We start from the raw sequence: 14,738 nt of genomic DNA, 5'->3' as shown, positions 1-14,738 counted from the left end.
ACGGGGTTTCATGCCATGAGCTTTGACACATCGGTGTTACTGGAAACCTTCAAAAGTCAGAACTGAAGCAAAAATGGTCTGAATACGTCAAGTATCTAAACACTTTGAATAACAGGCATTCGTCACCACTTTTAAATCCCTGGCTAGTGTGCTGGTTTGTTAGGTCTCCATGCTACTGGTTGTAGGCAACATTTTTCTCTACTTCTTCCTCGTCATTAGAAGACAAATCACCAATAAATCTGCATTTTATGTTCTTCTATTCAAGTTGGAGACTTTGCAATCTCTACTTTCTTCTTTGATCGTCATTGTGTCACCATTGTGTCTGACTCCAGAGGTCTTGGGGCAACATTTCCCTCTTTGGCAATTTTTAGAAGTCACCTCAGTTTGTTTTTGATATATTTTCTAACTTTCAGATATAAAATGAAAGCCTTTTAAACACAATATTTATATTGGAAAGACATGAGGGGGAAGCAAGACTTTATTCTGGTCTAAGCAACAAAATTAATTGTAAATCATACAAAACAACTATTTTCATCAGTGAGATATGAAAGACTAGTAAAAATGCTTCCTCAGAAAAATTTCTACATATTTACACACACATTATTGTTTTGTGACAGTAGAAGGCTGCACATGACTTGCCACTTTCTCTCAAAAAGTCCAGTATTTCATCCTCTACTCTTTACTCAGTAGCATCAGTCTTTTCCTCTGTATGTGATGTTTGTAAAGGTAGACGTTGCTCCTTTATAAAGAGGATTGTGCCCCTGCAAAGAAAACACAAATTAGGAAATTATCATTTAAGTTTTAGTAGGAGAATGTAGATTTGAAAGGTTGAAACAAAAGGTTTAAATGCCTAAAAACAAAACAAAAAAGCAATTAAACGCTCAGTATGTGCTTTCACATCTTTTATTCTGTGACTTTAGTGATTCAATGGAAATTGAGGCTTGTGAGATTTGTGAGACCACAAAGAGGCCAATTACCAGAATAGGATGATTAGAGTTGGCTAATTTAAACCCAGCCCTTCCTCTGACTGCCTTTTGTTCAGCTGGGAGTAACAGCAGGACACTAAATAATTAAAACAACACCCTCAGAAAACAGGCAAATGGCTGAGTGTGTGGCCTTTTAGATGTTTTAGTCAGCAAAGATAAATACTGTGCCACCATTCGGTGTTCTGCAGATGTGCTAATTCAGAAAAGCTGCTTTTCTGCACACGCCACCCACCGTGTCCCACTTGGCCCGAGCGCGCTCCTCCTCGAATTTGGCAAACTCCCGCCTGTCGTGGATGGTAACCAGCAGCTTCCAGATCAGCAGAGCGGCCAGGCCGAGGAACAAAATGGCTCCCGCCACCGACAGGAGCACCACCAAAATGTCCGGACCCTTGGGGCAGTCTGGGCGGAAGAGGAGGAAGAGATAAAAGATGAAGAGTAGTGGAAACGCAAAGGAGGTCAGGAAGAGGAAGTGTGATATTACAAATATGTTTCCTCCATGTGTCACTGCGTCCGACTTTTAAGTTTGTTGCAAAGGTCATACGTGCTGAACTTTTTAACTTTTTCCAGCAACAACATATTTCAGTATAATTTCTGAGTGTCTTTAAATCAAAATTTTCTCTGGACTCATTAATAGATTTATTTGTAGATTAAGATATTTCCATGTGCATGCTTTTATATTTAGTCATATTTAAATTATTTACAATTTCTAGGCCTGTGACAGTAACAAATTTTCCTAGACAATAAATTGTCCCAGAACTTATTGTGATAAACGATCATATTGTTGTCTTGGGACCAAGTAATATAATAGTAATAATGGCACAATAATGCAAGAATACATTGTCAATGATCAATCTACTTTAAATTCTAACGAACATTTAAACACTGGAACTGGACGGCATTTTAAATATCCAAAATAAATAAAGAAAACAACAAAAACAACAAATAAAATGAATGATGAAGTCTCTATAAACAAAATTATCTTTCAAAAACACAGGCTAGGAGAGACCAGAACACCAGACTGAACGACTTTTATCGTTCAGTTTTTGGTAAAAAGAGAGAAAAGGTTTGGTTACCTATCAACAACTTGTTTTCATTCTAAGGACTATTTTTTTTCTGCGTTTGAGTTATTAGAGTTATTGCTTCATGAAGGTTGGACAGCACCAAAACCTTCAGTAACTATTTTGTTATTACTAATTGTTAGATTTTCTCCCCCCTCCTAATTATTACGGTTCTTCCTATTTGTTTTGAATATTAATATATTTTCAATCTAAATCGCATCTTTTGATTCGTTTCTTCATTCATAGCAAACCTCCATTAAGAACAGTTCTTCCGATGCTTCTAGTTGTTAATAATTTGTAACATTTTGAAGCTGTAGTCAGTCGCCTACTCCAATCACTCATTACATAAACTGAAAGAAACCCATATTAAGTCCCGTAACATGAGTCTTGGCGTGGACACTGCAAACATGAAGAAGGTCTTCTAATCAAATGGGGGAAAAATTGAGCCATATAGCCTTTTTTTTAAACATGTACAACAAAACCAACAACTGTTTTTTTTTAATTTTTGTCAAAGTCTAGGCCAATTGAGAATCTCTGACAGAAACAAATCAATGGTTTGGTACCTAATTTACATGAATAACAGTTTCTTTAACAGTTAAATAAACAAGAAGAACAGAGGAAGGGCTGCAGTGGAAAATACTGACATCTTAGAGCAGAGGCCACAGCTTTCCCATCCCTCATTATGGTCTGGGGGGAAAAATGCAACAGGAATCTGATTTGAGGGGTTTCAAAACGGACTGACAGCGGTACTCATTAACATGGAGCATTCCTTCACCAGAGCGAAAGACGACTCGACTTGTTGTGTTATCGTCTGTGTTTTTCCTATCATTCATTGTCCAGGGGAAACTTGCTATTTAAATTATCCACCAAATTCGTCTCTCAGTATTTATGATGGAAGTAAAAGACTAAATACTGCTGAATCGTTTCTTGTTTTATCCCAACATCTTATTTAAAAAATTCCTTAAACGTTTGTAAGCTCCTCAGAAAATCATCTTGACGCTTTTATTAACCCTCTGATTTTGTTGGCCTGTAGTTCCAGGCTGTAATGGCTCCTGGAAGATGTTTTCCTAACTGCAGCCTTGTTCCGAGATGTTTGGCCAAACCAGAGAAGCAAAGACAATACAAGTTCAAGTTGTTTAAAAGTTCTCAAAATCTGTTGGTTTTGTCTACTACCATCAACTGACTCAACAAGGTCCAGGTTATTTATCACGGTAGATATTTGGACTTAAACTCAAATGGGGTCAAATGCTTTAAACAGTTGGATTTTAATGAATTGTGATGACCAAACCGCAGGCTACTCGGATGAGGCATCAGCAAGATTTAACTGGATATTCCACACCTGTTCAGGTGGCGAGTCACAAAAACAGTTTCTTTTATGGATAAAGACATTTCAAGTTTCCCCTTCACTATTTTGGGGTGCAGGTTTTTTGAGAACAACATGGAGTCATCTGCAAATGGCAGTTTAACCTTTTCCAGACAGCTAGATAGCTAACTATCAATTAATTGCAATAATTCTGTAAGTAAAAACACCATTGATCAATCATAATGGCTTCAGGAGCCCTGATCTGCATCCAACATTAATGATCTTTAAATTTTTTGTTAAGTCTGATCACCTTTTGAGATATTCATCGTTATAGAGCTCAGAGATTAACTTAATATTAAAAATTATGTTGGGTATAAAATGACGAAGAAAACTTGCAGGAGCAAAAATGAAAAAAATAAAATAAAATAAAAAATCCAATTTATTCAGAAGAAAAAGTCCCGTTTGTAGAAACTAATATTTTATTTTTTTTCCACAAAAAATAGGTACCAATAAGTAGCACTGTAGCAGATTCACTTGAAATGTTTTTGTACTTGTTCCCTTAAGCCTACAAAGCTATGATTTATTATCTTGGCATTCCCAAGCTATTTAAAAGCACACAAATGTTACTGCCTGTAAATTTCTTCAATATTTTCTAAAGAAAATAAAAATAAATGTGATGCTATTTAAAGCTGCAGTACGTAACTTTTTAAAAAATACATATTTTAAACTGTACAGTATAGTAAGAAATAGATAAATCAAGCTCCTTCTCACAGTGCTAACTGCAGAAATACACAGCTCGGTCATAAACAACCAATCAGAACCATGAAGAGGGTCTTAGTGCTGTCAATCATGCTTGTGCATGTGCTGCTCACACTCTCCCCCTTGCTCTCTGCTAGGCTACAGCTTCTTCCTAGCATGGCCACCGATGGATAAAAAGTTTTGCTGGGACGTAAGTTGTTTCTCTGCCATTAGCACACTAAGCTGCACGTACACAAGGATGATTGACAGCACTAAGATCTTCTTTCTGGCTCTGGTTGGTTGTTTTTGATTGGGAGCGGTGCATTTCTTCAGACGGCTTTAGGAAGATGTGGAGGAGCTGATTATCTGTCTTATATCATACTGTCAAGACATTTTTAACAGATATGTATAATACGTCAATTTTGTAAAAGTTACAGACTACAGCTTTAATAAATGATAAGTAAAAATGATTTTGTTAATCCTACTTGGTCTGAAACTGAATCTTTTTCAGTCATATTTATATATATATGCTTACACTAATCCTCCAAAGTACTCACTTTAAGTCAACTTTGAACAAAAGCCACCTGGTTCTGTTTGAAACTATTCATATTTATCTTTTTTGGACATTAATTTAAAGAAGTATTTATCTTATTGTACTAAACCGTTTTGGAAATCAAACTGCATGCGTGTGTGAGAATGTGCTTTCAGACAAAACAAATGCAGCTTGTTTGCAGCACTTTTGAGTAACCTACAACACGAACAAACTTTTACAGCAAACTTCAAAGCCCTTTTCTTCTTCCCTTCCTCCTCTTGTTTTTACTTTGCTGCTTCCGACACGTCAGCTTTTGATCCCTCTAACAGCTCAAACACGTCTTACTAAGTACTTAAAGATCATCTCTCCAGTATAATTTATTTACTCATTATTTTATTCAGTTGTTGCCTTTCTCTCGGTTCGCTCTCTAGTCCCGCTGTCCTCTTGAGGATTTGTAAAGTCAGCAGTTTCCTAGAGGAGCAGGGCTGCTGTTTACAGCCCTGTTTGACACAGCAGGGGGCACCTGTGTTCAAGGCAATTTCCAGGGGTGCTTCTCTACCCACTCCTGTCTAAATTAAATACACACATTCATTAAAGCGATAGTCCAAAGGACAGAGTTTCTCCCTGAGCGGTAATGATCATTAAAAGCATATTTTACACCAAGCGCTCTCTTTTCGGCTGCCAAACAAGCAGGTATCAGTAAGCCTGGATGAAGATAAACTATTTAAAAATATGAATAATGCTGCTGCATTGGTGGTTATTCAACATGCATTGAATTTTTACATTTATATCCAATGTATTATGCACATAACCTGAACCAGATGAAGAAAATTAATAGCTCAAGCTACTGCATTTCATATTTACAGTCTTTTGGAGGCTGTAAATGTTGCTTCATTGTATTGTATCAATGTTAAATTGCTGTTTTTATTATACACAAGGCAACCGGAGCTTTTGGTTCTGGTTCTGTTTTTATTTACTTCATCTTGACTTCATAATTTTGATTTTAACAATTGATAAGATAAAAAAAAGTCTTGTAAAGCTCTTACATGTTGATTCATTTGAATAATTCTCTTAAATACATCAACTAAAATTAGCTTGCTCACTACAGTAAGATGCAGCCAGGAATATTTTTTGAAGTTATAACACCTAATAAATTAAATTACAATGAAAAATACTGCACTCTTACAATACATTTTACATTTAAGTCATTTTTCATTGTTCAAAAGCAAATCTTTAGAATTGTGCTTTAAGCTATTCATAAAGAGAAAGTTAAGGCTTAAAATTAAACATTAAAGTATTGGTACTTTGTAAATTGTCAAATGTCTTCTTCTGAAAACTCTAAAGTAAGTAATGCAAAAAGCTTAAAAAGAAAATCAGCTCATTATTGTGGCTTTCAGCAAATTTAAATTAATTTAGGTAATCCTAAATTATGCAAAAAAAGGAAAAGCTTAGTTTGATTTCATGTTTCAGTCAAAAAAATTTTATGTGTCTTTTATTTTACATATATACAGTTGGTTCCAGCTTCAAAATGTTTGGAAACATTTTCTCGCTGCCCTCTCCAGCATGGTGGGCGCGTGTTGCTTACCCGGCTCTTTGACCACAAACAGGATGGATTTGCCGCTGGCGTCCTCATAGTACTGGAAATGCTCCACGCAGTCGTTTTCGTCTTTATACGAGCAGTTTACCGCGTTCGTGTCATGGAGAACTGTGTGGAAAGGGTCGAGGAAAAAGTCAGTTTGTGCCAATGTTTTTAGCTAAACAAATACAATTGTCACAAACACAACTAGAAATTAGGCTGCTAAAGATGAAAATAAAAGCACCTTTTACAAACAATCAGTATTTTTACCAAATACATTGCAATGTGTATTTAGATGTCTTGACATTGCATTGGTACAATAATCCAAACAGTGCTATCTTTAAGCTAATATTTGAGATCTTTCTCTTGTATATCACACTGTTGATCATACTAAAAACTATTTCTGATATATTTTGAAATTTTCTAAGGGTGTTGTCACCCCTGATGCTCTGGTGGACTCAGTTACTTTTTCAGCTGCTGTGGTTGGCTTTCACACTGCACTGTGCCAAACAAACCTGTTCCCCTCCTCGCCTGTAGTGGCGCTGCACCAAAACCTCTTGAGGGAAACAACACAAAAACCTCTGAAGAAGACATGAGCGCAACTTCCTCCTTCACCAAATGTAAACAAAAATGAAGCGGCATCAGATTTTAGCGGTTGTTTTTCTCTTGGTGAAAGACAAGCAATACACCACACGCCAAACTCAAGGCCCGGGGTCCAAATCTGGCCCACCAGAAAGTTTTATGTGGCCCACAGGGACATGTAAATAGAACCTTGAGAATGATAATTATATGACATAAATGAAAGCAGTTTTCAACGGAAGAGGATTATCGACAGAAAAATAAAAATCTGCTATTTTTCCTCAGGATTTAGACTTTCTTTCTCAGAATTTACCAGAATTATTCTGACTTCTGAGATTCTAAGATCGAAAGTTAGAATTCTGGGGGAAAAAATGTGAGAAAAACAGTCAGTATTCTGAGAAAAAACTCAAAATTATGAAAAAAGTCGAAATTCTGAGAAAAAGACAGTATTCTGAGAAACAAAGTAAAAGTTCAGAGAATAAAAAGTCAAATTTTGAGGAAAAAAAATTCAGAATAAAAAAAAAGTCAAAATTCTCAGAATTCAGGCTTTTGAACTCACAAGACTAATACCAGAATATTTTTATTTTTCCACTGACAATAATCTTTTTCTGTGTCTGCCACATGGCGTCAATGTAATAATGTTTGGTATTATTGAACTTTAACTCATCAAATGCAGAGGCGGCTATTTATTCATATTTTAGAGGTTTGTTAATGAGTTTTATCATTACATTTTACCCCAACTCTTTGAGGATATTCTTAATCTTGATATAGTCCAAATTAAAAGTGAGTTTAACATCCCTTCACTAGACTAGTGTGTTTGTTTTGGTTGTAATTACCCAGAATGCCATGCGTTATAGCCCACTTCCTGCTCTTGGTCCACTTGAATTCACATATGCACCAGAGTTCACTTTTATCAGGTTTTCAGGAGGACCAGAGTTTGCTTTTTTGGTCCACATCAGAATTTGATAAAATTTATATTATTGATAACATTTATGTTTTACCAATATGCGTTTGATCAGCTTACCTATTTCATCCACAAGTACAATCTCATCCTTGCAGATTCGACTGCAGGTGTTATCGTCATGCAGCTTTCCCCTTTTGAAATGTTTACACTCCACGCATTCCCTGTAATGACAAGACATAATCAATGCCATTTTATCACAGAATATAACAATCCAGATGTTTTGAATTCAGCAGCAAGGCATGGAAACGTGTGCATATTTATGCTCACTTCTTCATGGTACAAGCGTCTGGGCAGGTGGGGCACTTGTCACATGTGGCCCCGTAGGCCCCCGGCTGGGTGCACTCGCAGACCCCACAGACGCACTGGCCCCTGCCGCTGCAGAGCAGACCCAGGTTGGACATGCAGGTGTCCGTGCGTCGGGAGCAGTTACAGTTCTCACCCTGCCAGTCTGGCGCACACTGGCAGAAACCGCAGTTACACACTCCATGGCCTGAAATGGGGAGAAAACGTCACTTTCTGATAAGCTACTGTAGCACAGGTGACATTGTATTATAGTCAAACGTAAAGAGGGGAATGAACAAATGAGGACATGGGTGTGATAAGTTATGGGTGTGAAGAAAGAAGTGTTGAGCGGCTTTGATAGATGTAATCTGGATAACACATAGAAAACAATTTGCTCATTTTAAACAACTTTCAGAATGAGCTTAAATCCAAATAAGCTGCTGATGTCCACGTCTTCCAAACTCAACATTTACACTCACACGTAAAAATAGCTGCAGACAGACGCTTAACTACACATCCGTACATCTTTGAAAAGCAGAAATGGAGCCTCCAGCACAACCAACAAGAATGCAGCAAGTGATTTCTGAATAGTCAGTCACCAACAAAACCCTTGTCTTTTCCAGCAGCCATTGTACAGCGCATACAGTGGTAAAACCAGCTAACCAAAGGTGCTGGAACTCTGCATGAGTTGCTAAGTGGGCTGGGTTTGGTTGAGGTTGCTAGCTAACGTCACAGTGTCAAAAAACATCAACATATTGCAAAAAAAAAAACAGCTTGGTGGTTTTTTAAAGAATTTGCTCTTTTGGGCAAAATATGAATTTTGAATAATAGGTCAATTTTAAAACATATATTTTTTTAAAGTGTTTAAATGGCTCCATTCTTCACTTTAATGTGAATATTATGAACCTTGAGTTCTTGCCTTACCTCCTTTTTTAAATGCCAAACTGTGGGTGTTTTTTTAGAAACACCTACAGCACTTTCAGAACAATTAATAAGTGCATTTACACTAAAAGCAGGGTATATATTTAATTTTGGTCTTTCTAAATTCCACCAGAGTGTAGAAAGATTGAACTTTTCATTGCGTTGTTGACCACTAAAACAGACCAGTAAATGGAAAATTTTGCTCTTTGGCGTCAAACATAATACTGTAGCAGGTGGCTGTAACAAAAGTGGGTGACTGGTGTAATGCTATGGTTTTAGATCAAATCTGATTCTGACTTTTCTTACTCAGAATTTTGACTCTTGTTTTTTTTTTTCAGAATTTACCAGAACTTTCCTGACTTCAATCTTTGAAGATCAAAAGTCAGAATTCTGGGGGAAAATATGTGAGAAAAAGCGTCAGAATTCCGAGAAAAAGACAGAATTCTGAGAAAAAGTCAGAATTCTGAGGAAAAAGCGTCAGAATTCTGAGAAAAAGCATCAGAATTCTGAGAAAAAGACAGAATTCTGAGAAAAAGTCAGAATTCTGAGAAAAAGACAGAATTCTGAGAAAAAGTCAGAATTCTGAGTAAAAGCGTCAGAATTCTGAGAAAAAGCGTCAGAATTCTGAGAAAAAGACAGAATTCTGAGAAAAAGACAGAATTCTGAGAAAAAGGCAGAATTCTGAGAAAAAGGCAGAATTCTGAGAAAAAGCGTCAGAATTCTGAGAAAAGTCAGAATTCTGAGAAAAAGTCAGAATTCTGAGAAAAAGTCAGAATTCTGGAAAACAAAGTCAAAACATTAAGAAAAATTTCTGAATTCTCAGAATTCTGACTTTTGACCTCATAAGACAGAATTCTTTTATTTTTCCACTGGACATAATCTTTTCTTGTAGTTTTCATATGTATTCTGCCAAATGATATCAATGTAATGATGTTCGGTATTATTTAACTTTAGGAAGCACTCATTGAGGTTTATTAATGAGCTTCATTAATACTTTTTAGCACAACCGGCCCTTTGAGGACATTCATAATCTTGATATGACCCAAAATAAAAATGAGTTTGACATTCCTGTTTTATAATATTGTATAAAGATAATTTTGGGGTCCTTTATATTTATGTTCAACAACCACAGGGTAGTTAAAACAAACTATCAAAGGTCATATTAATGACAGTTTAGTCATTTTTAGTGATTTTCTGAAAGTCCATCTGGAAAGACTCCTGACTGGAAAGAAGAAGTGTTTTGTTGAGGTTTCTAAAACCGCTTAATGTTAAAGCTTGTTCCATTGTCTGGCTGAGACATCTTTTTATTTCTGGATGAATGATTCATTACATAAGTGGGTAAAATTGTGCACATCATTGCCTTGCTGGTACTCCATATATATCCATGTGTGCATGCGAGTGCCAATCTGAGTGACGGTGCAGAAAACATTGTGGTGCGCGACCGCAGAAAACAATGTCCAGATAAACAATGAGACAGGAAGCTGCTTGGGACAGCGTGACTGGATAAAAAATGATCCCCCAACAAGCTGTTATTACCACTCAACCGCAGAGCTGAGGTCTTTTAATTTAGCAGTTCTATGGCAGAGTCCAAACGTCCCTCGCTTTAAATGAGGTATCTGAAGACAAAGACACACCATGTTCTGCAGAGACCCAGTCTCTGAACATTTCCAGCCCTCTTACACACACGGTCCTTCTCTGACCAAACATGGATTTATTTTTAGCCTCATTACACCACAAAAGCCCGTGAGTAAGCAGAAAGGTATTTTCATGTTACTCTGCAGACTTTTGGGAATACAACGAACGTTTCTGGGTGAGAGCAGCAAAGGTGGGGAGAGTCAGAGTGATATATGAGATCTGATGATGTAATGGAGGACAGGTCAGTGGTTGGTGCCAAAACTTTGCGCTACATCTCTTCTACTCAAGTCATGGATCCTGACCGATTTTGATCTTTAATAAAAATCTTTGGCACTGAGACAGAAAGTTTCAACCGGGTCATAACAATGTTAAATGCACTTTCATGCTTGTCCTTTATTTGTAGGTAGAATCTGGAATTGATTAGACTTTTAATAAGTTCTTTAAATGGCTCATTCTTCCATAGTTTGTTATAATTCAACATGAATCTTTAGGATCTTCTCTAATATTCAAGGACTCAAAAATTTTACATAAATAAAACATATACTGTATGTAGAGCCCACATAAACATTTGGCTGAATATCTTTGACTTTTTGTTGCCATCAATAAGCTTTTGGCATAAATATGGATTGATATACAACTACGGTACTTTTTTTTGATTGGCAGAGTTTCTTTAAAATGGTTTATCCCCCAAATTTTCAAATGGGTTGAATTCAGGGCTTCCAATAATCCATTTGGGAGGATTAAGGTAATATATAAACCCAGTTTTGCCCAATTTCCAACAATCTGATCCAAACCATCACCTACAAATTAAAGAAAATTTGTAAGAATGTTTAGGAAAAACCCAGAAAACTGAGTCACCGACCACAGGGAAGCCATTTCTGCGACCATGAGAAGGCTGACCATGAAACACGCCACAGCAATTATTGTTGGAACAATATTATTCAGCAGCAAGGTGACTGTAGAACCCAACAGGGCAATGACCACAAACAGACTGGTTTGGGACAGAATAAATCAGGAAAAACCCCGTAGAGAACGTATGGACTTTGCATAAAAGCAAAATTCAATTCATTGATGAGGTCACAGAGAAACCCAGAACAATATCCGGAGCACTGCAGGTCTCACCTGCCCCAGTACATGTTCGTGTTCAGTCCAAACCACATCAGACCAAAAAAAGCAAATGTCTGTTCCAAAGTTGCCAATAAAAAAATTTTAAAATAAAAAAAGCTCTCCAAGATTCTATGGACTCACAATGCAAAAATGTCACATTGTGCTGCATCTTGTATAAAACTTAATCAGCTTTTCAAAATTAAACATCATACCAACAACCAGGCAAGGTGGTGGTAGTGTTATGGTTTGAGCCAACTTTTTTTGTTTCAGGTTCTCGGCAACTTGCTGGGTTGTGCAATGGGACAAAAAACCAAAGAACGACTGTAAGTTCATGTCTGAATGGATCAAAAAAATATGTTTTTTTAGTGGCCTAGTCAAAGGCTGGACTTCAATCCAATTAAAGTGATGTGGCATGACCTAAAACAAACCCTTCATGGTTGAAATTCTCCTTATATGGTTGAATTAACCTCAATGCCTAATCTTAAATAATTTTGATTGGTAATGATCTTTAAACAGCTGCATCTCACAATGAAAATTTAAATTATTAACATCTCCAAAGTAAAGTCACCAGTTTCTATGTGACTAAATACGTGCAGCACTCAACAAGGAGGCTAAATTGCTGTCAACTTCTGCATAGAAATCTTCACAAATGTAAGGGTCACCTCTGGCAGAAGAAAAGTTTCATCAGGGGGTCTGAACATTTTTCTGTGCTGGAACCTTTTTGAACTTCTACAAAAGCTTTGCACGACTGACCAAAGAAAAACACACATGGTGCCTACACAATGGCACATGTTTATTGTGAGTGGAGCCTGTGTCCTGCGCAGAAGGAGAGAGTTGTTATTGCGTGTAATTCTTCCCAGATGAGGAGGGTCGGTGGCGGCACGTCGGCATGGCAAAAGGGACTGCCAGCCTTGAAACTACTGTAAACACAGAAAACTTCACCACAACCACACACAAAATTCACTGTGGTCAATTGATCATTTTTTGCACTTTAACCATTTAAAAATACATTACATAACAAGGTTTTAATGTTAAATTATACTTAAATGCATCCTGCATTTACTTAGACTTATATTCTTTATATACACATGATTGAGAGCTGAAGGAGTAAATGTTGCATCATTTCCAGCAGGTTCAGTTGGTGTTTATTGAAATCCAAATAACTTCTCCAAAACTTGAGAATATGAGACAATGGGATATAAATATGCTTCTAATCTCTGGAGAGACTTTAACTGATACTGTCTTCTTTGGTCAGTTGAGACTAAAACGTATATTTAAAAGAATAAAATAAAATAAAAAAACTCTCCAAGTAGCTTCGGCACAAAACAATGAATCAATAGCAGTAAGTTGATGTTTTTTGGTATGTGGAAAATGAGTTTCAGAAACTTTCGGAATGTAATGTCACAAATCAGTAGGAACTGCCCGTTACTTAGCAACCCAGCGGAACTTAGTCTGCAACCTAGCAACCCAAGCCGAGCTCCAGCTTATTTTTATTTAAAGTGACAATAGGCCTTAAAAATAGCTCATACTGAAAGCAGCTGAAAATAGGCAGACCTGACCAAACAAAAATCTCAGTGTCTGAGAATGATTTTGTTAAAAATATGTAATAAACATGTTGTGTATATCCCAATCCTAACATGTCCAAGGATAGTTCACCATGATACTTCACAATGAAAATGCTTATCGTACATTTATTAAAGTATAATCTTTAGATCCAAAGGCAAAACCCAGTATTTCTGCAGGTCATTGCACCTTACCTGAGCACAGCTCTCCTTTGTATCGCAGGCAGTTGAAGTCATCACACTCACACAGCTTCCCCCACACCTTTCCGAAGTCGCTGCTGTGGCACACACACTGGCCGCACACGCAGTCGCCGCGGCCGCTGCAGACGGGTCCTCCGGATCCCGCTGGGCCGCTGCAGCGGTCCTGCTCCATGGGGTTGTAGTCGCCCTCTGCGCACTCGCAGTACGGCCCCAACCTGCCTGGGTGGCACAGGCACATGCCGCACTCGTAGGTACCGTTCCCGTTGCTACATTTGGGGCTGTTTAGCTGGGCTTTGCTCTGGCATTTACAGTCACACTCAAAGGTGACAGTGATGGTGAGAGAGTCCTTGAAGCCAACTGGTTTGATGATGAAGGTCTTCTTTTTTTGTCTGGGACAGCCTCGAGCGCGGGCCTCTACGCTGAACGACACCTGGAGAACAGGAAGATTAATGTTCACTTAAAGCTGCAGAATGTAAAATATGTTATTTACATATTTGTTAAAACTGTGACCATGTTCTGACAGATTGTTATGAGATTGACTTCCTCCACCTCCTCCCTGAGCTATTACTGCCATTGGAGAAATGAAAAAAAAACAAAAAAACAATCAGAGCCAGGAGGCGGGTCTTAGTGCTGTCAATCAAGCTTAAGTACTTGCTGCCAAATGTGCTAATGGTGGAGAAACAACTTACCGCTACAAGAAAACTGTTTATCTGCAGTCAGTGGTGGCTGTGCTAACTAGCATAAGCATTAATGACATGCTGTGCTAGCTGAGCAGCACCACACTGAGGGTGATTGATAGTACTATGACCCGCCTCCTGGTTCTGATTGGTTGATTCTAGCTAGCAATTGGAGAAGGCAGACAAGTTCGATTTTGCCTCAGATTATCTGTCTCATACCGCACTATTACAACATAGTGACAGTTTCCACAAAAATTTTATAAAATTGTTTTTTTTTGTAAAAGTTATATTCTGTAGCTTTAAAGTGTGACAGACATGATAAAAACACTTTCATAATTTAAAAAGATGAACTTCTGCGCTTTAATTCTGTGTGCACAAAAACTTCTAATAATAAATATTTCTCACTGCAGGAGTGTCGCTGTTTTCTGTAGTAATTGGGTCAAAAGCCGGCGCCATCTTGTGATGTAATGAGGGTAAGTCAAAACGTAAACAACCGAGGCCGAGTATACAATTTAAAGTAGTTTGTGAGAAATATTTATTATTAAAAGCTCTTGTGTACACAGAAATAAGGACAGTACATCTTTTTAGAAAAGTGGTTTAATGGTGTCAGTGACACT

At 37.4% G+C, this 14,738-nt stretch overlaps 1 protein-coding gene across 1 annotated transcript in view; it reads right to left on the bottom strand.

Moving 5' to 3' along the window:
• Positions 1-443: 443 nt before the first annotated feature.
• Positions 444-14,738, bottom strand: part of itgb3b (integrin beta 3b) — a 28,293-nt gene continuing 13,998 nt past the window's right edge. Inside the window, exons 10-15 of the mRNA XM_032573554.1 lie at positions 13,439-13,874; positions 8,004-8,226; positions 7,797-7,897; positions 6,203-6,322; positions 1,219-1,385; positions 444-761 (exon numbers count right to left, since the gene is read on the bottom strand). Coding sequence (XP_032429445.1) covers positions 693-761; positions 1,219-1,385; positions 6,203-6,322; positions 7,797-7,897; positions 8,004-8,226; positions 13,439-13,874 — 1,116 coding nt within the window. The 3' untranslated portion in view covers positions 444-692. The remainder of the gene's footprint in view (positions 762-1,218; positions 1,386-6,202; positions 6,323-7,796; positions 7,898-8,003; positions 8,227-13,438; positions 13,875-14,738) is intronic.

Source organism: Xiphophorus hellerii, chromosome 10, assembly GCF_003331165.1.
Source record: "Xiphophorus hellerii strain 12219 chromosome 10, Xiphophorus_hellerii-4.1, whole genome shotgun sequence".
NCBI classification, from domain to species: Eukaryota; Metazoa; Chordata; class Actinopteri; order Cyprinodontiformes; family Poeciliidae; genus Xiphophorus; species Xiphophorus hellerii.
This window is presented reverse-complemented; position numbering and strand designations above follow the sequence as displayed.